The sequence below is a fragment of the Gorilla gorilla genome, chromosome 3, assembly GCF_029281585.2.
Source record: "Gorilla gorilla gorilla isolate KB3781 chromosome 3, NHGRI_mGorGor1-v2.1_pri, whole genome shotgun sequence".
NCBI classification, from domain to species: domain Eukaryota; kingdom Metazoa; phylum Chordata; class Mammalia; order Primates; family Hominidae; genus Gorilla; species Gorilla gorilla.
The window spans coordinates 69,302,708-69,328,979 of record NC_073227.2 but is presented as its reverse complement, the minus strand read 5'-3'; the positions used below and the strand labels follow the sequence as shown (position 1 = coordinate 69,328,979).

General features: G+C 40.1%; 1 protein-coding gene and 2 pseudogenes across 1 annotated transcript in view; all 3 read left to right on the top strand.

Annotated features, from left to right (window-relative positions):
- The window catches only part of POLR2B (RNA polymerase II subunit B), a 53,221-nt gene that overhangs the window by 15,649 nt on the left and 11,300 nt on the right, over nucleotides 1-26,272 (top strand). Inside the window, exons 4-16 of the mRNA XM_031010188.3 lie at nucleotides 803-915; nucleotides 1,046-1,265; nucleotides 1,644-1,802; nucleotides 5,996-6,160; nucleotides 11,646-11,842; nucleotides 12,022-12,141; nucleotides 13,228-13,414; nucleotides 16,778-16,921; nucleotides 17,165-17,304; nucleotides 17,406-17,517; nucleotides 21,906-22,060; nucleotides 23,439-23,637; nucleotides 23,952-24,120. Coding sequence (XP_030866048.1) covers nucleotides 803-915; nucleotides 1,046-1,265; nucleotides 1,644-1,802; nucleotides 5,996-6,160; nucleotides 11,646-11,842; nucleotides 12,022-12,141; nucleotides 13,228-13,414; nucleotides 16,778-16,921; nucleotides 17,165-17,304; nucleotides 17,406-17,517; nucleotides 21,906-22,060; nucleotides 23,439-23,637; nucleotides 23,952-24,120 — 2,080 coding nt within the window. The remainder of the gene's footprint in view (nucleotides 1-802; nucleotides 916-1,045; nucleotides 1,266-1,643; nucleotides 1,803-5,995; nucleotides 6,161-11,645; nucleotides 11,843-12,021; nucleotides 12,142-13,227; nucleotides 13,415-16,777; nucleotides 16,922-17,164; nucleotides 17,305-17,405; nucleotides 17,518-21,905; nucleotides 22,061-23,438; nucleotides 23,638-23,951; nucleotides 24,121-26,272) is intronic.
- On the top strand, nucleotides 476-570 carry LOC115934506 (uncharacterized; annotated as a pseudogene).
- LOC115934436 (uncharacterized) lies at nucleotides 9,066-9,166 on the top strand (annotated as a pseudogene).

Genomic DNA, 26,272 nt, shown 5'->3' with positions numbered 1-26,272 from the left:
TCATGGATCTTGTTTTATTAGGCAGCAAGTGAATGTTTAATTGAAAAATTTCTTTTTTTTTTCTATGGACTAAGCTATATTCCAGCCAGAGTTGGAAGTTCTCACCCCTTTATATAGAATGAGTAGGATATTTTGTGTGTTTTTTAAAATAAAAAAATCTTTTTCTTTTGTTAACTCTACTCCTTTGACAGATTAATTTTTGTATATTTAACTGAAGAGAGGTTTATTTTTTAAAATGTTCTATTGATTAGATTAGAGCACAGTTCTAGTTGTCTGGATTTGTTATCTTTGTTCTCTGGTCACTTTGTATTTTTGATGATGCTTACCAAGGAGAGGGCACAAGAAACTATATAGATCATTAATGTAAATCCATTTTAACTGTTTCATATAAACTCAGAGCACATGATGTGTACAGTCTTTACTTTTAGTATATTAAGTCTCTTTTTGTCTTCTGCCTTAAGAAAGCAATTAGCAGATCCTCTGTAGTTGATAAGTGTGTGATGATTGGGTGTGAGATGTGCCTTCCTTAAACCTTGTTACAAACCTTGTTAGCACATTACCTGTCTAATGTGAAAAAAAATTTTTAAGAAAAGAGGAAAAAAGAAAGTGATTTGGTTTAAAACTTAACGTCTATGCAATATGGATATTGACTTTGGGAAGTCCCCATTTCAGTAAAATGGATTAATTTTGCCAATTCGTAGAGTTGCTTGTACTTAAAATGTTAATGACAATTAAAATGGAATCATTAAAACTTTTATGGAAAAAATTATTTACCCTTTTCATGTTTTTTGTTTAATTTCAGCCACGATATTTGCTGAAGTTTGAACAAATTTATCTTTCCAAGCCTACCCATTGGGAAAGAGATGGTGCTCCTTCACCAATGATGCCCAATGAAGCTAGATTAAGGAATCTCACGTAAGAAAGAATTTTTCCTTGTCAGCAGTAGATACTGAAATAGAATTTTGAAAATGTAATTTTAACCACTTGAGGATTTGTTTTAACAGATACCCTATTGCTTAACTGTGATCTACTTTTATTTTCGAAGGTATTCTGCTCCGCTTTATGTTGATATAACAAAAACAGTCATTAAAGAAGGTGAAGAACAACTTCAGACTCAGCATCAGAAAACTTTTATAGGAAAAATTCCAATTATGTTGCGGTCAACTTACTGCCTTTTGAATGGCTTGACAGATCGTGATCTTTGTGAGTTAAATGAATGCCCTTTGGATCCTGGTGGCTATTTCATTATTAATGGATCAGAAAAGGTATAGTAACATTATTTTAAAAAATTACAAAATGGTAGTTAAAATTTAGTTTAAAGTTGAAGTGAAAAAAAAAAAAAAAAAAGATTTTCCTGTAGGATAACCTGGCACTGACAGTTGACTTGTTTAGGGTATGACAGCTAAACTTATATAAACCAAAGCTTTATTTAGCTGTATATAACATGCACTGGAAATTTGGTCAGTTTTGGAGTTTATGTATTTCTGTGAAGCATTTATGCAGAATGGAGTTTGTAAAGTTGAAGAATTAAATATTTCAATGAGCCTATATGGTCAGATTAAATTAAGATGCAGATTTTACTCTCTTTTCTCTTTAGTGATGTTTTGGATTTTATGGCTGTAACTTTCTTATTGTCCAAATAGGTTCTGATTGCCCAAGAGAAAATGGCAACAAACACAGTTTATGTGTTTGCCAAAAAGGATTCTAAATATGCCTACACAGGAGAGTGTAGATCATGTCTCGAGAATTCTTCCCGACCCACCAGTACTATATGGGTTAGCATGCTGGCAAGAGGAGGACAGGTATGGACTGGATATGAGGCTATTTGGGTTTATTCGTTTGTGCTTTGCTTTAAAATTTACTAGACTGCATTCTTGGTCCAAAGAAGCTTTTCTGGAGCATATTGTTGTTATATATCATATTGTTTACCTATCGCTGTGTAACAAATTACTCCTCTAGCAACATTTATCATCTCACGGCTTCTGTGAGTCAGGAATCTGGGTGTAGCTTAGCTGGGTCTTTTGGCCAAGCAACTCTCACAAGGCTGCAATCAGATGTTTCCCTGGGCTGCTGTAATCTCAAGAGTCATTCACATGGTTGTCTGCAGGATTTAGTTCTTCATTGGCTGTTGGACTGAGTCTCAGGTCTTTGCTCGCTGTTGGCTGGAAGCCTTTCTTTGTTCCTTGCCATGTGGGCCTCTGCGTATAGCAGCTGACAGCAGCATAGCAGCTTGCTTCTTCGGAGAGAGTAAGCAAAAAGAGCCATAGAGAGTACGAGCAAGGTGGAAATCAGTCTTTTATAACTTAAAAGTGGTAGCAACATCCTGTCATTTTTGCCATGTTCTTTTTGTTGGTTGCAAGTCAGTATGTCCAGCTCACGCTAAGGAGGGTATTACAAGGGCAATAGTAGGAGGCAGGAATCATTGGGTACCAGCTTAGAAGCTGCAGACCATTGGTATAATTATAAGCATAGGTTGCTTATAATAATGGAATCTGGTAGTAGCTAGCAGTTCTTAAATATTTGCTGTATGCCAATTCTGTTACTCAGATTGCTTGATTTAATTTTTACAGCTATCTTGGAAAACCTCTATTTCAGTTCATGTGTGTGTGTGTGTGTATGTGTATATGTATATGTGTGTGTGTGTATATATATATATATATATATATATATATATTTTTTTTTTTTTTTTTTTTTGAGACGGAGTCTTGCCCTGTCGCCAGGCTGCAGTGCAGTGGCATGATCTCGGCTCACTGCAAGCTCCGCCTCCTGGGTTCACGCCATTCTCCTGCCTCAGCCTCCTGAGTAGCTGGGACTACAGGCGCCCGCCACCGCGCCCGGCTAATTTTTTTTTGTATTTTTAGTAGAGACGGGGTTTCACCGTGTTAGCCAGGATGGTCTCGATCTCCTGACCTCGTGATCCGCCCGCCTCGGCCTCCAAAAGTGCTGGGATTACAGGCGTGAGCCACCGTGCCCGGCCTTCAATTTTATTTAATAATTATGCATGTGTGGGATGCAATGTGATATTTTGATACATGTATACAATGTGTAATGATCAAATTAGGGTACTTAGCATACCTGTCACCTCAAGCATGTTTTTCATAATATTTTATTTGTAAGATAAGCATTCTTCCCGTGTGCACAACATTGCTGGGTATTGTTAAGAGATCATGAAAACACACAATCCTTATTGAGAAGGTGGCCAGGTGTGGTGGCTCATGCCTGTAATCCCAGCACTTTGGGAGCCCGGGATGTGAGACCAGCCTGGGCAACATGGCAAAACACTTTCTCTAGCAAAACAACAACAACAAAAACCCAAAAATTAGCTGGATGTGGTGGCAGGCACCTGTAGTCCCGGTTACTCGGGAAGCTGAGGTGGGAAGATGGCTTGAGTGCTGAGGTTGCAGTGAGCCCAGATTGGCGCCACTGTACACCAGCATGGGTGACAGAGCCAGAGCCTGTTCCAAAAAGAACAAAAGTGAAAAAAAAGAAAGTAATGGTTTTATTGGGAATACAAGCTTTAGACATTAAATGGTAGTAACACAGTGCAGAGGCCAACTGACACCTATTACATGTAACAGTTTTATAGAAATTTGGAGGAGAATGAGGTTACTAGTATGGTGTGGTCCATGCAAAGTTTTTTTTTTTTTTTTTCTGAGACGGTCTCATTCTGTTGCCTAGGCTGGAGCGTAGTGGCGTGATCTCGGCTCACTGCAACCACCACCTCCTGGCCCAAGTGATTCTCGTGCTTCAGCCTCCCAAGTAGTTAGATTATAGGCATGTTCCACCACACCTGGCTAATTTCTGTATTTTTAGTAGAGACAGGGTTTCACTATGTTGCCTAGGCTGGTCTCGAACTCCTGAGCTCAAGTGACCTGCCTGCCTTGGCCTTCCAAAGTGCTGTCATGAGCCACCGCCCCTGACCAGTTCATGAAACTTAATAGAGAAGATGGGACTTGACTTATACTTTGAAAGATGGTATGGATTTATATAAGCAGAGAGAAACTGGAAGGACATTCTTATTAGAGGAGAGTGGGGATGAGTATTTGGAGAATCACTGGAAGATAGCTCTAATTGAGCTGGATGAAGTATGTTGAATAGTGAGTGACAAGTAGATGATCAGGGTGGATCTGGATTAGTGGATCTTAACTAAAGGTTCACATCAATAACCTAAGACTCTTCCAAGTACAAAAGGGGCCCGTTTCCAAATCTGCTGACTCAATAGTGGGAATGGGAGTGGAATGGGGCCCAGGTACAAGTATTTGAAAGAGGTCCCCAGGTGATTGTGGTGTGCATTCTTTGTCGAGAGGCATCGGCCTGGATGACAGTGGGCAAAGACATAAACAGTATATTAGGGAGACTATCATGGCAACTCTGAACAAAATGAATTAGAGACAGAGAAAGGAAAATGATCTGGATTTGATGATAGGTTTGATAAGATAAAAGGATGAGTCAATTAAGATACTATGGTTTGTATTCTGAGGTTCCAGGAGAGCGGTGAACTTCGAGTAACTGATTTAGGAGAGAACATAATAAGTTCAGTTTTAGATAAGATTTTTGGGGAGTGCATGTTGTAGACATTTTTTTTTCTTTAAAATTTTTTTTTTTTTTTTTTGGAGACCAAGTCTGGAGTGGCTCTATTCCAGCTCACTGCAACATCCGCTTCCTGGGTTCAAGTGATTCTCCTGCCTCAGCCTCCTGAGTAGCTGGGATTATAGGCGTGTGCCACCATGCCCAGCTAATTTTGTATATTTAGTAGAGACAGGGTTTCACCATGTTAGCCAGGCTGATCTCGAACTCCCAACCTCTGGTGATCCACCCACCTTGGCCTCCCAGAGTGCTGGATTACAGGCATGAGCCACTGTGCCCGGCCTGTGAGCCACCGTGCCCAGCCTAAAATTTTAAAAATATTTATAGAGATGAGGTCCCAGTATGTTGCCCAGGTTGGTCTTGAAATGCTGGGCTCAAGTGATCCTCCTGCCTTGGCCTCCCAAAGTGCCGGGATTACAGCATGAGCCACTGTGCCCAGCTATATTATTTTTTAATGTTCTGCTTGTTCTGGGATAAGATCCATGATGAAACAAATAATAGACTAAATGGAATAATTGATGTCCAGGTAGGAACAACCAATTGGCAATTGGTATTGGGGGCTGAGGGTACAAGAAAAAGATCAAGATAAAGATTTGGGTGTCATATATGAAAAGTTGTTACTGAACAAGTCCACGAGAGGAGTTCTGAAGCAGGAGGCCTGTGGTGGGAGGAGGAAGATGACAGAAGTTATTAGAGGGATTATAGTAATGTAGGGTTATGAGGCCAAGGGAAGATAGAGTGAAATTAATATTGAAGCAAACAAATATGATTAAAACTGAGAAGTCAGGTATGTCATAGGTTAGTAACTTTTAATTTGTCTTTGTATATGCGTACAATTAAAGAGGGAGAAATTGGAAAAAAGAAGCTGTGTGAAAGGGGCTGTTAGTTTTGAAACACTGAGACAAGGAAATGCCTCACAGACCAGCTCTGATTTAATATTTATTTTTTATTGTGTGCTTAGCTTTTTTCCGTATTTGTCTACCCGTATTGTCTCTCTTTTTTTTTTTTTTTTTTTTTTTTTTTACCTCTCATCTATTTCTTTCTTCCAGAGGTTTAATTTTTTGGAGGGGGGATAGGTTGGGGAGGGTGAGGAATCAGTATTCATATTTTTTTGCAGCCAAAAGTGATTTCCAAATACAGTATTGGGTAATTCTGAGAGAATCTTGGCATGCAGATAGGAGAGAATGGGAGTTGTCTCAGGTCTAAGTGACCAGCCTGTATGTAAAATTAGTATACTTGTTTCAGTGGTTTTGAAAAGCAGTCATAGGAGGTTCCTCACAGTATTGGGAGGCATGCTTCTTTTGAAATGTGCACAAAGAATATATATATATGAAATAGTTCTCTTGGTGTTTTTATATTGCTGTGAGCTTTTGTATATTCATGTTCTAGTGATACTTTATTTTTCTAGGGTGCCAAGAAGAGTGCTATTGGTCAGCGCATTGTGGCAACTCTACCATATATCAAGCAAGAAGTTCCCATCATTATTGTGTTCAGAGCATTAGGTTTTGTGTCCGACAGAGATATTTTAGAACATATTATTTATGATTTTGAAGATCCAGAGATGATGGAAATGGTAATGTGAAAGCAAAATGTATTCATAGAGCTTTATAAGAGATTTAGAGTTACTGATTGTTGCTAACCTTAAAACATAGTAGAAAGCTGTTCTGAATAGTAATTTAGCTGTCACAAATGTTATGCCATTTACTGTGTAGTGAAAGCTTTCAGCCCTGCCTGGGTCTCTTTTCTGACAGTTTGTTGTAAAGTAGACATGAAAACCAGAGGCAGCTGGAATTAATGACAGCAGCAGGAAGAAACATTGGTAAGGAAGCTTGCAGAAGCACACCAGCTTGGTGCAATTTAGTAAAAAGGGAAAATGAGTAGTTGATACCTGTTGTTTAACTTTTTATTTTGAAATAATTTCAGACTTAACAGAAAAGTTACAAAAAAGCCAGTCATGGTGATTCACGCCTATAATCTCAGCACTTTGGGAGGCGAGGGCGGGAGGATCACTTCAGTCCACAAGACCAGTCTGGGCAACACAGGGAGACCTGTCTCTACAAAAAATGCAAAAGGTTAACCAGGCATGGTGGCATGTTCCTGTAGTCCCAGCTACTGCGGAGGCTGAGTTGGGAAGATCGCTTGAGCCCAGGAGGTGGAGGCTGCAGTGAACCCTAATCATGCCTCCCCACTCCAGCCTGGGTGACAGAGTAAGACCTTGTCTCAAAATAAGGAAAGTTGCAAGAATAATATATAAAAGTCTTATATGCTCTTCACCCAAATTCAACAGTTGTTACTTTTGTCACATTTGCTTTATCATTCATTCTTTCTATATATAACACATTTTTTTTCTGGACCATTGGAGAGTAAGTTATAGGCAATAGCCTCTTACTCCTAAAGACTTCAGTGTATATTTTCTAAGAATCAGTACATTCACTTAAATAATCATAGTATAATCATTTAAATTAGAACATTTTACTTAGATACAATACTGTTTTTTTTGGGGGGGGATAGAGTCTCGCTCCATTGCCTAGGCTGGAGTGCAGTGGCACGATCTCGGCTCACCACAACCTCCGTCTCCCGGGTTCAAGCGATTCTCCTGCCTCAGCCTCCCAAGTAACTGGGACTACAGGCATGTGCCACCACGCCCAGCTAATTTTTGTATTTTTAGTAGAGACGGGGTTTCACTGTGTTGGCCAGGCTGGTTTCAAACTCCTGACCTCAGGTGATCTGCCCGCCTCGGCCTCCCAAAGTGATAGGATTACAACAATACTGTTAATGTACAGATCTGACTCAGATTTTTGTCAGTTGTCCTGATAATATTGAAAACTATTAAGTAATAATATCTGTACATTAATAGTATATAGTAATTCAAGTTTAATCTCTTTTATAGTTCAGAGTTCAATTCAGAATAACGCATTGCATTTTGATTATATGTCTTTTTAGTCTTTTACAATCCTTCCTTGGCCTTATTTTTTTTGGAGACAAGGTCTCGCTTTGTCGCCCAGGCTGGAGTGCAGTGGCACAATCTCAGCTCTGCCTCCCGGGTTCAAGCGATTCTCCTGCCTCAGCCTTGTGAGTAGCTGGGATTACAGGCGCGTGCCACCACACCTGGCTAATTTTTGTATTTTTAGTAGAGACAGGGTTTCACTATGTTGGCCAAACTGGTCACAAACTCCTGATCTCAAGTGATCAGCCTGCGTAGGCCTCCCAAGTGCTGGGATTACAGGCATGAGCCAGCGTGCCTGGCCTCCTCGGCCTTTCTTTGTCTTTCATAACAAAGTTTATAGAGGACAGGCCATTTATTTTGTAGAATTGTCCTCAATTGTGTTTTTCACATATTTCCCCATGATTAGATTCAATTTATGCACTTTTTGGCAGAAAAAATACTTAAGTAATATTATATGCTTCCCAGGGCATCTCAACAAGAGTCATGTGATGTCATTTTGCCCCATTAATGGTACTGTTAACTTTGATCGCTTCACAGTGGTGTCTGTTAGGTACCTCCACTGTAAGGTTACTATTTTTGTGGGAACCTTTTATGGGAAGGATTTTTGAGGTTAAATGTCCAGTTCCTTATAAATTTTTTCCATTGATGCTCCTTGTCTGAACAGTAAATGATATTCTTAAAATTGTCTTAAATTGTCCAGAGCGCTTAAGACTACAGAGGAATCTTTGTCACAGATTTTGCAGGCTAAATCTTTGTCACAAAGTTAGAACAGGGAGTATATTTTAGTTATTTGAATATTTGTTGGTGTGGTTACATGAGAAAATTGGGTTCTGGTTAGATTTTACTTTCAGATTTTGCCAGTAGTTATATGCCTTATTATTATATGAGGCAGGGTCTTGCTCTGTCACCCAGGCTGGAGTGCAGTGGTGAAATTACAGCTCACTGCAACCCCGACTTCCCGGGCACCAGTAATTCTCCCACCTCAGCCTCCTGAGTAGCTGGGACCACAGGTGTGCACCGTCATGCCTGGCTAATTTTTTGTATTTTTGGTAGAGACGGAGTTTTGCCATGTTGCCCAGGCTGATTTTAAACTCCTGAGCTCAAGTGGTTCACCATCCTCGGGCTCCTAAAGTGCTGGGATTACAGGCGTGAACCACCGTGTCCAGGCCCGACCTGGAGTTCTCGTAGTAAAGTGAAAAATATGATATGCTTTATGTATGTTGTCTTTTTGAGTATTACTGTTGGTTTTTTCAGCACTTAGGAAGCTTAGGCCAATTTTTACAAGTCTCTGAGTCAAGCATTCACTTCATAAAACTGCTTTATTTTTTTCTTCCAAAAGTACATTATTGTTATTCCTTTTTTCTAATCTATATTTTAACAAAATCATTTTTTTTTAAACAACAGTGGCAGTTTCCTTTAAAAAATATCACTTTGATTTACTGTACTATCTGTGGCCTCACTTTGGTTTACATGGCCTTTTTCTGATCTTTGTTTCCATGATTGGAATTTTGATGTTTAAACTTGTGGAATGGTCCTCGCTTCTGTAGCACATATACTAATATTGGAACAATATGTAGGTTAGCATGTCTCTGTGTAAGGATGAGACACAAATGAGAAGGGTTCCATATTTTTGTTTGACCCCTGGGTCCTCCCCCTGTCTTTAAAAAAAAAAACCAAACAAACAAATTTGTGGACCAGTGATAAAAAGACATAGGAAATCAAGGGCAAGAAAGGCATTTCAGTGTCTGGGATAAGATCAGAGGGCACTTACAGAGGCCAGAGTTGTCAAATGTTACCCTTCATTTCTCATGCTCATTATCGTGTATAGTTGGAAATTTAGAATATTAGAACTGGTATGGAACTTAGAAATTATTTTATGTAACCCTTTTGTAGATGAGGAAATCCATTACATGCCTTCTGAGAGGCCACAGATAGTGGCAGGAATGGGAGGCAGGTCTCTTTCACAGTGTGTTTTTAAAATAACCTTTGGGCTGGGTGCGGTGGCTCACGCCTGTAATCCCAGCACTTTGGGAGGCTGAGGTGGGCAGATCACGAGGTCAGGAGATCGAGACCATCCTGGCCAACGTGGTGAAACCCTGTGTCTACTAAAAATACAGAAATTAGCCAGGCGTGGTGGTGTGCGCCTGTTGTCCCAGCTACTCAGGAGGCTGAGGCAGGAGAATCGCTTGAACCTGGGAGGCGGAGGTTGCAGTGAGCCGAGATCACGTCACTGCACTCCAGCCTGTGTGACAGAGCAAGGCTGTCTCAAAAAAAATAAAACAACTTTTGGGCTGGCATGGTGGCTCATGCCTGTAATCCCAGCACTTTGGGAGGAGGATTGCTTGATCCCAGAGGTTCGAGACTGGCCTGGGCAACATAATGAGACCCCTGTGTCTGTAGAAAAGAAATAGAATGGGTGCAGTGGCTCATGCCTGTAATCCTAGCACTTTGGAAGGCCTACGTGGGTAGATCATTTGAGGCCAGGAGTTTGAGACCAGCTTGGGCCACTTGGGGAAACCCTGTCTCTACAAAAAATAGAAAAATTAGCTGGGTGTGGTAGTGCATGCCTGTAATCCCAGCTACTCTGGAGGCTGAGGCACGAGAATCACTGGAACCCAGGAGGCAGATGTTGTAGTAAGCCAAGATTGTGCCATTGCACTCCAGCCTGGGTGACAAAGGGAGACTGACTGTGTCTCTTAAAAAAAAAAAAGAAAAAGAAGAAGAAGAAATAGTTGGGTGTGGTGGTGTTGTCTGTACTCCTCCTAGCTACTTGGGAGGGATCTTACCACTGCATTCCAGCCAGGGTGACAGAGTGAGACCCTGTCTCAAAAAATAAAATAAAAATAGTCTCCTTTGTAAAATATTAGGTTTAATTTAAATTAAATCTTTTTTTTTTTTTTTTTTTTTGAGATGAAGTCTCACTCTGTTACCCAAGATGGAGCGCAGTGGCACGATCTTGGCTCACTGCAACCTCCACCTCCCGGGTTCAAGCAATTCTCCTGCCTCAGCCTCCCAAGTAGCTGGGACTGCAGGCACACGCAACCATGCCCGGCTAATTCTTGTAATTTTAGTAGAGACGGAGTTTCAGGGGTTTCACTATGTTGGCCAGGCTGGTCTTCACTACGTTGGCCAGGCTGGCCTTGAACTCCTGACCTTGTGATCTGCCCGCCTTGGCCTCCCAAAGTGCTGGGATTATAGGCATGAGCCTCCACGCCCAGCAAATCTTTTTTTTTTTTACATCCAGGGTACACACTGGATAAAAATTTATTTTTCTTTTGTAGATTTAGGTTCTCACTTTCTTTCCCTGGGTGATCTTGAACTCTTGGACTCAAGCCATCCTCCTGTTCTGGCCTTCCAAAATGCTAGGATTATAGGAGTGAGCCCCACCCCACACAGGCCAAACATTTTTTAATACCAAAACTGAAAACAATCTGGCACATTAACCATTTGTAGTTCAGTAAATTTTAATTTGACTATGAAATTTCTGTAAATTGATTTTAGATATCTGGAACTTTATTTTTCCATTGGTAAAATGTAAAAAAGAAACGCACCACTCTTTTTCCTTTTGAGACAGTGTCTCACTCTGTCACCCAGGCTGGAGTGCAGTGACACCATCTCGGCTCACTGCATCCTCTGCCTCCCGGGTTCAAGCGATTCTCTCACTTTAGCCTCCCAAGTCGCTGGGACTACAGGCGTGTGCCGCTGTGGCAGCTGATTTTTGTATTTTTAGTAGAGATGGGGGTTTCACCATGTTGCCTAGACTAGTTGCAAACTCCTGGACTTAAGCTATCCACCTACCTCAGCCTCTTAAAGTGCTGGGATTACAGGCATGAGCCACTGCTCCCGGCCGTGCACTACTCTTTTTATAATGGAATTACTTGTATCTTTCTAGAAAGTGTAATTGCCTGTGCTGATGAGTGGTTTTTGTCAGAGATCTCTAGATCTCTGAGGTGTCTTCTAAGAGTTTGTGGTTCCTTGATTTTCTAAAAATACTCACATATTTTATTATGTTCGTAGGGGTACTTGGCATGTTATAAACTAAGTGACAGTTTACTCATTTTAAGGTAACAACATGAATTTGAAAATAACTTTTGTTTAAATTGTCTGATAGGTTAAACCTTCTCTCGATGAAGCGTTTGTCATCCAAGAACAGAATGTTGCACTAAATTTCATTGGTTCAAGAGGAGCAAAGCCTGGTGTTACTAAAGAGAAAAGAATTAAATATGCAAAGGAAGTTTTACAAAAAGAAATGCTCCCTCATGTTGGTGTCAGTGATTTTTGTGAGACCAAAAAAGCCTATTTCTTGGGGTATGTTAAGTTTCATTGTTTTAAGTTCTTTATCAAGATACAGTTGAGATAAAGGTTTTTCTTAGAGTCAAAAATGATGTTTTTAACATATAAATCAAGAAAAAAAGTCCAAAACTAAGTGTTTTCCTTCTTTCTTTCTTTCTTTCTTTCTTTCTTTCTTTTTTTTTTTTTTTTTAAAGATACATGGTTCATAGGTTACTTCTGGCAGCTTTGGGTAGAAGAGAACTAGATGACAGAGATCACTATGGAAACAAGAGATTGGATCTTGCTGGGCCGCTGCTTGCATTCTTATTTAGAGGGTAAGGAATTACAGAATGAAGTCATTAAAGCAGGGAGATTTATTTCACTTTAGATTGATCATTGCATATGGCCAGGCTAAACTGTGTTGGCACCCACGTTGGGTACTTACGAAATTAGCTACATTCTTATTGCTATTTGCTCAGATTTAGTTTTGGTTCATGTCTAGGAAAGCCAGGTTTATGAGGACAATATATTACGTGTTTATATGTTTTCTTTATTCCTCTGGTAGCTTTGTAAGATGTTTGAGAAAGCTGAATTATTGCCTTGGTTTTCCTAAGGGCTAATATTGGATTTTGTCCTGCTTTGTACACATATATACAAAAGCTGGAGATAAATATATAAAAATACTATCAGTGATTGTCTCACAGTATTGGTATTATGTGCAGCTTTTAATTTTATTCTTGATGTTTTTATATTTCCCATATTTTCTATAATTGGAAAAAAGTTATTTTTAAAAATGAAATATGTAGACAGTACAAAAAGGATAACATTAGCATTGTCTTGCACGTGTTTTGTTATTTAGTATGTTATAGATTAGTGTTTTTCAACCTTTTTTTGATATTGCCCCACTAAGGAGCCTCTTTTAACATTTTTGTTTATTGAGATGGAATTTCGCTCTTGTTGCCCAGGCTGGAGTGCAATGGTGCCATCTCGGCTCACTGCAATCTCTGCCTCCAGGGTTCAAGCGGTTCTCCTATCTCAGCCTCCCAAGTAGCTGGGACTACAGGCGTGTGCCATCACACCCAGCTAATTTTTCTATTTTTAGTAGCGATGGTGTTTCTCCATATTGGCCAGGCTGGTCTCAAACTCCTGACCTCAGGTCATCTGCCCACATCAGCTTCCCAAAGTGCTGGGATTACAGATGTGAGCCACCATGCCCCACCTCTTTGACATTTTTGTGTAGTTGCTCCCCTGCCATGTATGTTCACGTACTATACATATATCTGTGCTTTAGACATAAAAGAGCAACAACTTTCACTCTTTTTTTGCTCACCTTCCCCACACTTTTTTTGCAATATTGCTCCTGTTGAGAATATATGTTGTAGACCTCTACATGTTTAAAATAATACCATTTTATTCGGCAGTATGTTTAAGAATTTGCTTAAAGAAGTGCGGATCTATGCACAGAAATTTATTGATCGAGGAAAGGATTTTAACTTGGAGTTGGCAATTAAAACACGGATCATATCTGATGGCCTAAAATACTCTTTAGCTACTGGAAACTGGGGTGATCAAAAGAAAGCTCATCAAGCCAGAGCTGGAGTATCTCAGGTAAGTGTGCCAACTATGACTACAGGCTCAATAGGAAACATGTTTATAGGACTAGTAGATTGTTTTGTTTGTTGAATGTAAATTATTTTGCTTTTCTTTCTTGGTCAAAGGTAAAACTACTGGGTGCCGGGTGTGGTGGCTCACACCTGTAATCCCAGCACTTTGGGAGGCCGAGGTGGGCTGGATCACCTGAGGTCAGGAGTTTGAGACCAACCTGGCCAACATGGTGAAACCCCATTTCTATTAAAAATACAAAAATTAGCTGGGCATGGTGGTGGGTGTCTGTAATCCCAGCTACTCTACTTGGGAGGCTGAGGCAGGAGAATCGCTTGTACCTGGGAGGTGGAGGTTGCAGTGAGCTGAGATCATGCCACTGCACTCCAGCCTGGGCAAAGAGTGAGACTCCGTTTCAAAAAACAAACAAAAAAAAACTTACTGGGGACTTTTGAATTATGAACATGAAATTTTCTTAAATTAGCTATTAGCATTACTAAGATAGATTTTTGGCTTGGAGTTTAGAAACTCAAAGTAATTAAGAAATTAGAGTAGCTGCTTAGTGGGTGAGACAGTCCATGTTAGTGAAATTTTTATGTCTTAAAAGCTCCACATTAGAAGCCAACCAAGAGATAAATGGTCATCGCCCTCCTTTGTTGGAAAATACAGTACTTCTGACACTGGTTTCTATATGTTGATCTGTTGCATATATAATGACTGCAGTAGCTATTCTCAGATGGAGTAATGGAGAAAAGCTTTTTAAAGAGTGTATCACTGGGCATTTTAATTTTTTGTATTTGCTTTTCATAGATGATTGAAAACCTGTAATGTACTTTATGCCATTTTTAGGGGGATCTCCCCCTCCTTTCCTTGTTTAAACTGGCCTATACCAGTATCACCTGATTGATTTGGCATTCGGACATCAATTTCAAGCTCCTTTTTCCTAGAAATCTGGATGCTGTAAGAAATTTTGAGGGGCTACTGATAGCAAAGTTAATATTTAAATTCCTTTTAATTCAGTAAGGATTTATTGGGTATATTTGATATTTGTGATACTGAGTTCACACACGTGAACGAGATGCTGATCTCAGCCCTCAGGGAGCTCATCAGCATCTAGCAGAGGAAACAGATTCATTCATGTGTAGCTCACTATGCCCTGTGCTGTGTTATGACAAATGCCACATTGCAAATTCAGTTCAAGGAATTGGTTTTTTTTTTTTTTTTGAGACAGAGTCTTGCTGTCTTGCCCAGGCTGGAGTGCAGTGGCGATCTCCGCTCACTGCAAGCTCCGCCTTCTGGGTTTACACCATTCTCCTGCCTCAGCCTCCTGAGTAGCTGGGACTACAGGCGCCCGCCACCACGCCTGGCTAATTTTTTGTATTTTTAGTAGAGACGGGGTTTTGCCGTGTTAGCCAGGATGGTCTCGATCTCCTGACATCGTGATCTGCCCGCCTCGGCCTCCCAAAGTGCTGGGATTACAGGTGTGAGCCACCGTGCCTGGCCCAGTTCAAGGAATTGTTATTGGGACCTGTGATGTGCCAGGCACTCTGCCACATGCTGGAGATGCAGTGATCCTGATCTTCAGTAGTTGACAGTCTATGCTTGTAGACAGATGTAAACAGATAATTACAGCATGGCATGGTAACTGTTATAATAAGAGATGTGCACTGCTGCTCTGTGGAAATGCTGGAGAAAGATACTTAGCACAGCCTGAGAAGGTGAAAAGAAGTCCTTGTTTAGGAGGTAACACCTGAACTGAATCTTGAAGAGTACTTGGAAAACGCCCAAGTTGCGAGGTAGGTAGAACCAGCAGCTCATAAGAGAGCTTAGAGAACTTCTTAATATTCTGAATTAAAAGAGATGGAGGCAGGAAGGAATGTGTGTCTGTCGGGGGAGCTAGAGCAGTTCTGGGTTTTCAAATCAAAGTGGAGGCTTAGGAGGATGGGAACCAGCTCATGAAGAGGAGTGACATGGTCATTTTTGTTCTTTTGGACAGATTCACAGTAATTGGCAATGTGGAGAAAAGACTTGAGAAGGGCAAGGTTGGTGGCAGGAAGATTGTTGCAACAGCCTGGGGTGAGAAATAATTAGGGACTGGACTAGAGCAGTTTTGTAGAGATGGAGAGTAAATTTTAGAAATATTTAGGAAGTAAGTTTCGTAAGACTTTGTGATTGATTAGTAGAATGGTTGAAAACTCCAATGAGTACAGAAAAGAGAATAGTTCTTCCTGGTGGTGTGTCAGATGGCTTTGTAGAGGTGGTATCGTTTCACCAGGCAGAGCAGAGTGGAGAAGTGCATTTCATTCTGTGGCAATAGCATGGTCAAAGGCGTGGAGGTGAGGGTGTATGGTGATGTCAGTGGAGTACAGGAGTGTAAGGAGACTGGTAGGGGAAGGTTGTTTTTGGGGCTTCATTGAGGAGGACTTTAATGTTGTGCTCTTCTGTAGCCAGTGGCTACCTGTTTAATTTTTAAGTGGGTAAGTGTTAATAATTCTGGCAAGTGAAGAGGGTAGATTGGAGGGAACCAGGCAGGGACTTATGAGCTGATGGACGTAGTGTAGGTGAGGGGAAATGGGCTGGTCTATTACTGTGACATTGGGAAGGGAGGGGCTAGGTTTTTTAGAATATTTGAAAATAGAATTGATAGGGTATGTTTATAGATGTGTGGAAGGAGGAACTTGGAGACAAAAATGATTTTGAGATTTCCAGATTGAGAGAAAGGCGATGCTGCTTATCCATGACAGAAGACTTAGGAAAGAGGAAGAAAGTTTGAATTGTTTAAGGACTGGGGGAAGATGGAGATTTATAAATAATTAATAATATAGAGCTTGAATTGTCTGCTTTATATTGCCCTAAATATTATCTTATTTATAAATAAAATCTTGCTTAGTATCCTGTAAATATTAGTAATGGATGTTTGCATTTTTCTGTTAGATTCAGAGGCCTCAGTCTGGAAAAAGTACTGAGATGGATTAGTGATGTCTGCTATGATCAGAGGAGTGAGTTGGTAGAATTTAACTTAACACTTACTGAGTACTTAATGAATGCCAAGTACTGTTCTAGGTGCTGGGATACAACAGAGAATAAAACAATTTTAAAAAATTCCCTGCCTTCATGAAACTAATGTCCTAGTGTTTGTTTGGAGACCATAAACAGAATGTTTATGTGGTATGTTTGAATATATTTGCCATCCCTGCTGCAAGTGGCAGGTAAGTTAAAGTGTCAAACAACATTATTCAGGGAAAGAATAGAGAAATGGGGAACAGTTTGATACTCAGTAGATTATATGTAAAAATATGACTTTGCCTCAGTGTAATAGTATGAATCACAGAAATGTCCAGACTTTAAAGATTGGCTATTTTTTTCTAGGTGTTAAACCGCCTGACTTTTGCGTCTACTCTTTCTCACCTGCGTCGTTTAAATTCTCCTATTGGTAGAGACGGCAAGCTAGCAAAACCAAGACAGTTGCATAATACGTTGTGGGGAATGGTGTGTCCTGCCGAGACCCCAGAGGTAATACATTAGAATTTACATTCAGGACAAAAAGTCAGTGGGTAATTATGTAGGGCATAATTACTTTTAGAAATAGATGTTTGAAAAATTATGCAGAGTGGTTTATAAATAAGTTTTTTTTATAATTGTATTCTTAGAAAGTAAGAATAAATCTTGAAATCACATTGAAGGAAAAATGTTTATGGAAAAGAAGTTTGATAGGCATGTAAAATCAGAATGACTAATACTTGGTTTATTTTTTAGGGCCATGCTGTGGGACTTGTGAAGAATTTAGCCTTGATGGCATATATTTCAGTTGGATCTCAACCATCTCCAATTCTGGAATTTTTAGAAGAATGGAGTATGGAAAATTTAGAAGAAATTTCTCCTGCAGCTATTGCTGAGTGTGTATAGATGGAATTAGTTTTTTAAACTACAGTTAATCTTTAGTTGTTGCTTAGTATAGAATTGTTAAGTGTAAAATGCTTTTGCTTTTTCATTGTAGTGCAACCAAGATTTTTGTTAATGGCTGCTGGGTTGGAATACATAAAGATCCCGAACAACTTATGAACACCCTAAGGAAATTGAGACGTCAGATGGACATCATTGTGTCTGAGGTAAGAATCTTTAGTTAAAAGGGTGTGGACTGTGAGATTTTTAAACAAGGCATACGACTAGTGAAAGTTATCTTTGCATTGGCATCTTTTCTTTGAACTTTATTCCCTTGAACTGTAAAGTGTAAATTTAATTATAAGTTATTGCTAGGCTGGGTGCAGTGGCTCATGCCTGTAATCCCAGCACTTTGGGAGGCCGAGGCGCAGATCACCTGAGGTCAGGGGTTCAAGCGCAGCCTGGCCAATATGGTGAAACCCCATCCCTACTAAAAATACAACAATTAGCCAGGCACGGTGGCATGGGCCTGTAATCGCAGCTACTCAGGAGGCTGAGACAGGAGAATTACTTGAACCCGGGAGGCGGGGGTTACAGTGAGGTGAGATTGCACCTCTGCACTCCAGCCTGGGTGACAGAGTGGGTCTCTGTCTCAAAAAATAAAAAAAAGCCTGGGCATGGTGGCTCATGCCTGTAATCCCAGCACTTTGGGAGGCTAAGGCGGGCGGATCACAAGGTCAAGAGATTGAGACCTTCCTGGCCAACATGGTGAAACCCTGTCTCTACTAAAAATACAAAAATTAGCTGGGCGTGGTGGTGCGCGCCTGCAGTCCCAGCTACTCAGGAAGCTGAAGCAGGAGAATTGCTTGAACCCAGGAGGCGGAGGTTGCAGTGAGCCAAGATCACACCACTGCACTCCAGCCTGGCGACAGAGCGAGACTCCATCTCAAAAAAAGAAGTTATTGCTTGCCTTAATCTTTGGATGCATGCTTCCAAAAATTTTGGCACATTTTAAATTATTAAATTATATTTTAGAACTCAAATTACATTTTAAAGTAAAAATTCTTTTGGGAATCTTTTTATAAAGCTGAGAATACTTTTAAAAAGGGAATAACCATCTGGGATTTATCCTTTGAATCCAGAGATTCATTAATAAAATGTGATATACCACTAATAGATTCTTTTATATTTTGGAGGATATTGAAGTGCTTTGGGATTAGGATGGGTTTTAAAAAAATCATTACAGTAAGGCCGGGCCTGGTGGCTCATGCCTGTAATCCCAGCACTTTGGGAGGTCGAGGCAGGCGGATCACTTGAGGTCAGGAGTTTGAGACCAGCCTGGCCAACATGGCAAAACCCTGTCTCTACTAAAAATAAAAAAATCAGCCGGGCATGGTAGCATGCGCCTGTAGTCTCAGCTACTCGGGAAGCTGAGGCATGAGAATTGCTTAAACCCGGGAGGCAGAGGTTGCAATGAGCAGAGATTGCACCATTGTACTCCAGCCTGGGTGACAGAGTGAGACTCTGTCTCCAAAAATTTATTAAAAAAAAAAAAAAATCATTACAATATATTGTGAACTTTATTACTCTCCCAAATAAGGGTTTTAGTATACTGTTTGCGGAATGTAGTTCAGGCTTTTAATTTTCCCAAATCTATACCTTGGGTGAAAGTGGTTTTGGAGAGAAACTGAACACACTTAGCCAGTAGCTGGTCTTTGTACCTAAAACAGCAGAGAAGAGAGTTTGGTTGTTCTGGGCCTTTTCCAGCAGCAGACCCTGAGTGTTTTTTTGTTGTTGTTGTTGGGGGGCGAGGACAGAGTCTGGCTCTGTTGCCCAGGCTGGAGTGGAGTGTTGCTATCTTAGCTCACTGCAACCTCTGTCTCCCAGGTTCAAGAAATTCTCATGCCTCAGCCTCCTGAGTAGCTGGGATTACAGATGTGTACCACCATGCCCGGCTAATTTTTGTATTTCTATTTTTATTTTTTTGAGGTGGAGTCTCAGTCTCTTGCTCAGGCTGGAGTGCAGTGGCATGATCTCGGCTCACTGCAGCGTCTGCCTCCCGGGTTCAAGCAATTCTCCTGCTTCAGCCTCCTGAGTAGCTGGGATTACAGGTGCCTGCCACCATGCCTGGCTATTTTTTGTATTTTTAGTAGAGACTGGGTTTCTCCATGTTGGCCAGCCTGGTCTTGAACTCCTGACCTCAGGTGATCCACCTGCCTCAGCCTCCCAAAGTGCTGGGATTACAGATGTGAGCCACTGCGCCTGGCCAATTTTTGTATTTTTGGTAGAGATGGGGTTTTGCCATAGTTGGCCAGGCTGGTCTTGAAGTCCTGGGCTCAAGCCATCTGCCTGCCTTGGCCTTCCAAAGTACTGGGATAATAGGTGTGAGCCACTGAGCCCAGCCTGGCCCTGGGTTTTGACCCAGGCTTATTTACAGCTTGAAGGCAGGAAGAGAGTGATTCACTTGAGGGCAGGCAAGGCTAAGAGAAAGCTAAAAAAAATGTCTCTCTCTGTCTCTCTATCTCTCTATCTCTGTATTTTTTAATAGAGGTGGGGTCTCACTATGTTGCCCAGTTGGTCTTGAACTCCTGGGCTCAAGCAGTCCTTCCTGCCTTGGCTTCCCAAAGTGTTGGGAGCTATGCAGTAGGTTGGCTGTATTTTTTTTTTTCTTTTTTTTTTGAGAGGATGTCTCTCTGTCACCCAGGCTGGAATGCAGCGGCACAATCATGGTTCACTGCAGCCTCTACGTCCTGGGCCCCAACGATCCTCCCATCTCAGGCTCCTAAGTGGCTGAGACCACAAGGTGTGTGCCACCGCACCCAGGTTTTGTTCATCACACAGTGTGTATTATGTATTTAGCTTTGCTGTTGTAATGAGAACCAATCGTAGATAATACATAAACTGATAAAACTGTGTTTACAAAAACAGCTGGTGGGTGAGGTAGAGTGGTCGGGTGTGGTGGCTCATGCCTGTAATGGCATAACTTGGGCTGGCTGAGGTGGGAGGATCGCTTAAAGCTAGGAATTTAGGACCAACCAGCCTGGGCAACCATGTTTATATTAAAAAAAAAAAAAAAAAGAGAAAAAGACCCATAGAGCTGTATTCTGTTAGGAATGTTAGTTTTCTAAGAACTTAAGGCGGTGCATTTGAAAGAAGAATCTTTCTTGGACTTTAGAATACTACTCATGATATTTTTGCTCCCAGTGTTCCTCCTTAAATTACTTTCTAAGGACAGGCAGTAGACTAGGAACTTGGAACATTTTTTTTTTTGTCTTTTGACTCATTTTAGAGAAAAACTTGATGTTTTGTTGTTTTGTTTTGTTTTTTGAGACAGGGTCTTACTCTATTTCCCAGGCTGGAGTGCAGTGGCATGATCTTGGCTCACTGCAACCTCTGCCTCCCGGGTTCAAGTGATTCTTTACCTCAGCCTCCTGAGGGGCTGGGATTACAGGCGCACACCACCACGCTCAGATAATTTTTGTATTTTTAGTAGAGACAGGGTTTCACCATGTTTGCCAGGCTGGTCTCAAACTCCTGACCTCAAGGTGATCTGCCCACCTTTGCCTCACAAAGTGTTGGGATTACTGGCGTGAGCCACCGCGCCTCGTCTTTTTTTTTCTTTTTTTTTTTTTTGAGAAGGAGTCTTGCTCTGTCGTCCAGGCTGGAGTGCAGTGGCGTGATCTCGGCTCACTGCAAGCTCTGCCTCCCGGGTTCATGCCATTCTCCTGCTTTAGCCTCCTGAGTAGCCAGGACTACAGGCACCTGCCACCACGCCTGGCTAATTTTGTTTGTATTTTTAGTAGAGATGGGGTTTCACCGTGTTAGCTAGGATGGTCTCGATCTCCTGACCTCGTGATCCATCCACCATGGCCTCCCAGAGTGCTGGGATTACAGGCTTGAGCCACCGTGCCTGGTCTTTAATAGCATATTTTATTTGACTTGATACATCCCAAAGTATTACATCAACATTCTATTAATATAAAAATTATTAGTAAACTATTTTACGTTCTTTTTTTTCTGGTTTGGTGCTGTCTTTCAAATCCATTATGTAGTTTATACTTACAACACATCTCAGTTCAGAATTGCCATGTTTCAAGTGCTCAGTCACATGTGGCTATCCACTGTATTAGATAGCTAGACTATAAGCCATTTGTCTGAGGGTGGGTGTGAGTAGTCAGGCTTACGTCTGATAGGTGGGTGTGAGAAGTCAGGCTAATGACTGGGAAAGTATGGTCAAAGCAAAGTGATATAGGGCTGGTTTTTGAAAGGTTACAGGGTGAGATATATGTCATCAGCAAAGAGCCAAAATAAGAAATTGTCATATACTAGTGTTTGTGGTATTGAAAAAATATTTCCTACGTTAACTTGCATGACATTATTACCAGATAGTATTGTACAGCTTTATAATTGCCAAGGTTAGACTTTTCATTCATAAAATTTTAAATTATACCTAAGTTTTTAATATGTTAAACAATGGTAAACTAAGATTTGCACATTTTACTTGATAAATTGGTTGCTCCAGAAATTTAGTAGGATTTGTATTGTATTTTTAACTAAGCCTAATAATAAAGAGAAAATAAAAATTTGTGGAACTGTTTCTTCTTTTTATATGTAGGTTTCTATGATCAGAGATATTCGAGAGAGGGAGATTCGGATCTATACAGATGCAGGCCGTATTTGTAGACCACTTCTGATTGTGGAAAAACAAAAGCTACTTTTGAAGAAGAGGCATATTGACCAATTGAAAGAGAGAGAATATAACAACTACAGGTAAAAACATGCAGTGAGAAAAATGTGTGTATTAAAAATTGAGATAGAATTTACATACTGTAAAATTAACCATTTTTTAATTTTTTATATTTTTATTTAATTGTAATTTTTTTTTTGACACAGCCTCAGCTGTGTCGCCCATGCTGGAGTGCAGTGATGCGATCTTGGCTCACTAACCTCCACCTCCTGGGTTCAAGCAATTCTCCTGCCTCAACCACCGTAGTAGCTGGGATTACAGGTGTGTGCCACCACACCCAGCTAATTTTTGTATTTTTGGTAGAGACAGGGTTTCGCCATGTTGGCCAGGCTGGTCTTGAACTCCTGGTCTCAGGTGATCCGCCTGCTTCAGCCTCCCAGAGTGCTGAGATTACAGGCATGAGCCACTGCGTCCGGCAAGTTAACGATTTTTAAAAAGTATACAATTAGTGGTTTTTAGTGTGTTTGCAATGTTGTGCAACCATCACCACTATCTTAATTTTAGAATACTTTCATTGCCCCGAAAAAACTCTGTATCCTTAGGAGTCACATTTGTTTTTCTTAACTTCTATTATGAAGTGAGATAATTAATAGGATTTTATTTAAGCTTAAAAGTCTTTTGATTGCCCAGGTGTAGTGGCTCATGCCTGTAATCTCAGCACTTTGGGAGGTCAAGGTGGGAGGTTTGCTTGAGACCAGGAGTTCAAGACCAGTCTGGGCAACATATTGAGACTCCCATCTCTCCAAAAAATAAAAAAATTAGTCAAGTGTGGTGGAATGCACCTGCAGTCCAGCTACTCAGGAGGCAGGAGGATCACTTGAGCCCAGGAGTAGTGAGCTTTGATTGTACCAGCCTGGGCAACAGAGCAAGACTCTGTCTCAAAAAAAAAAGTTTTTGTGATATATTAAAATCTATTAATAGTAATAATGCGAAATAACCTATATAATCTAAATATATTACATATAATATGACAATAATATGAATAATATAAGAAATTTAGTAAAAAGATGAAGCTGCTTTAAATATTTATTTTTTAGCAATATGAATGTATAGTTATGTATACTAATATAAAAATCATTCAAACAATATGTATGATAAATTTAAAAAATTGCCCTCCAATGTATACTCTCTTCTTCACAAGTATATACTGGTAACAGTTAGGTGTGTATTCTTCCAGGGCTTATTCTCCAGCAGCTTACCTATTTCACTTGTCAACATTCATGTAACTATGTTGGTCAGTTATATATAATATTAAACTATATATATATATATAAATATATATGTATATTTAATATATAATATTAAACTTATTTAAATATAAATATAGGAATACTTTTAAGTAGGAGGAATAGTTAGTTAAAATACTTCAGGAAATAGAAAATTGAGTGAATTCTTTTTTAGTTGGCAGGATCTTGTGGCTAGTGGGGTAGTGGAGTATATTGATACCCTGGAAGAAGAAACAGTGATGCTTGCAATGACTCCAGATGATTTACAGGAGAAAGAAGTAGCTTATTGTTCCACATATACACACTGTGAGATTCATCCCTCAATGATCCTTGGTGTCTGTGCATCTATTATTCCCTTTCCTGATCATAACCAGGTTGGTATCACTTTTTGTCTTCTGGTGTGAGGAATTGGGAGAAGTAATAAAAATTGAAAGTAACTCTGTAGTCTTATCTGGAGGGAAAAAGCCTTTTAATGAAAAGGCTATTAACTCCTACAGAATCAATATTTGATATAATTGCTGTTGTGTTTCATGGTTAAGAGCCGTAATTGATTATTCCAAATGGTTATTACTGTTTTTGAAAAAAATCAGGAGTTTTACCAATCATATTTCTTTTGATTTATTGTCAGAGTCTTTTCCATTAGTGATAGTAACTTTTTGTTGTTTCTGCTTTTCATTTTTACGTTTAGTCCCCTAGAAACACATACCAGTCTGCTATGGGTAAGCAGGCTATGGGAGTTTACATCACCAACTTCCATGTTCGCATGGACACATTGGCCCATGTTCTCTATTATCCTCAAAAGCCACTTGTGACTACACGGTCTATGGAATATCTACGATTTAGAGAGCTGCCAGCAGGTATGGTCAGTTTTGCTCTACGTTATTTAAGATCCTTCCGTGCTTAAGGCACTTTTCTGGGTGCTTGGGAGGATTAAAAAATAAATATGACATAGTGCCTGTTCTCATGGAATTTATAATATGGTGGGAAACATGAACATAATAAAAAGGTAGGTATGTGGAAAGTGTTTTTGTGGAGGTACAAAGTCCTTTGGAAGCACAGACTGATGGAAGCAGTTAATTCCTGTTGGAAGTCTAGATCCGATTTCATGGAGAAGGTGGCATTTTAGATTGGAGCAAAATTGATGAAGGGGTATTTGCATTTGAGAGGTGGTTTAAGCAAGGGCCCAGATGGACGAAGACATGCAAAATGTACGGTACAGTTAGTCATGTCAGCTTAGTGGGAGTGGAGTGTAAATATATGGAAGTGAAAGCTTGGTCTCAGTGTGGAGAGAGCTTGAACAGGTTGAATTTTATTTTGAAAATGGAGACCCATCCAACCTTTTGGATCAGGGAAGTAATACAATTAGAAATTTGTTTTAGGAATACCATTCTGACAGCGGCATAAAGGGTAGATTACAATCAGGTACTGTATTAGCAGGGAGCTAATTTAGAGGTTTTTGCAGTAGTATAAATGTGAAATGGCAAGGTCCTAAAGAAATGAAAAAGAATGATGGGTAAGATACCTTTTGAAATACACTTGATAGGACTTGATGACTGGTTGAATGTGGAGCAATGAAGAGAGGAATTGGAAATACTGTTGGTGTTTGTGGCTTGGGTGATTAAAGAGAGGTGCTTTGAATAGGTTGGAGGAAAAATAAGATTGGGAACATGTTAGAAGGGGAAAGAGGTTTTAGAGGTAAGACAATAATTTTGTTTTGGATATGTTGATTTAGTGTCTTAGTGTCAGAATACTAAGACGTGAACTTCCAACAGTGAGTTGCAAACATGATTTGAAAGAAGGTCAAGTCTAGAGATGTAAAATTTTAAATTTATTAATGATAATTATAGCTTACTATGAAATTGCCTAAGGAGAATTTAGAATGAGAAAAAGGCCAGAGGCAGACAATTTTAGACACCAGGAAGAGAAATTAAGAGAGATTTGAGAAGTAGCTGATAAGGAGGGGAATTCCGGGTTTGTAGGAGATTCTCAGGGAGACTGGATGGTGGGTAAAATGGTGAAGAGAAATCTGAAGGGTATGAGTGTTGACTATTAAAGGAGACAGTAGAGTTCTTTGGCGCTGTTATCTTTTGTATTAACAGACTTTTGGCTTTGAATGTGGGTAACATTTGTTATTTGTTAGTAAAGTTTATCTTTAGTGTACTGTAATGGGGCTCTACCATTTTGATAGCAAATTCTCATAGGTTAAAATTGCTTATTTTCAAAATCCTCCACAAGGGGTTCCTCTTGTCTAGAAAAGCAAAATCTGTTAGGTTGTCTACACAGTATGCATGTATCTTTGGGCTGTGCTTGCAGTGCTGTGTTTTCTCCAACATTTAGATAATACAGTTTCTTTATGGCTAGAGAGGAAAATAAATATACAGAAGGACTAGGTTTGAAAGCAAATGTTCCTTTGGTACTGGTGTGAAGTGGAGAGTCATGGCTGGCAGGGACTGCAGTTCTGTTATTCCTGACTTCATCATGGCATCTTTATTTTGAAATTCTTTTATTTTTTTGTAGAGATAGGGTCTACTTTGTTGCCCAGGCTGGTCTCAAACTTCTGGGCTCAAGTGATTTTCCCACCTCAGCCTCCCAAAGTGCCGGGATTACAGATGTAAGCCACTACGGCCAGCCCATCATACCATCTTTAAAAAAACTTTTAACATTTTACCACATTTGCTCTATTATTCTCTCCCTTTTTATTTCTCCTCCTGAACCACATGAGAGTAAGTTGCAGGCATGAAGCCATATCACTCTTTAATTCTTCAGTATGTGTTTCCTAAGAACAAGGACATTCTCTGCAGTGTAGCCATCAAAATCAGGGTAACATTGATATCCATATAGTCAGCAGTCCTCAATTCAAATTTTGCCAGTTGTCCTAATGATGTCTTTTTTTTTTTTTTTTTTTTTGAGAAAGCAACTGTTATTGTATTCAAACCTAACAATGTCTTTAATGGGTCTAGGAGCTAATCCAGGATTGTGCATTGCATTTAATTGCATGGTTCTTTAGTT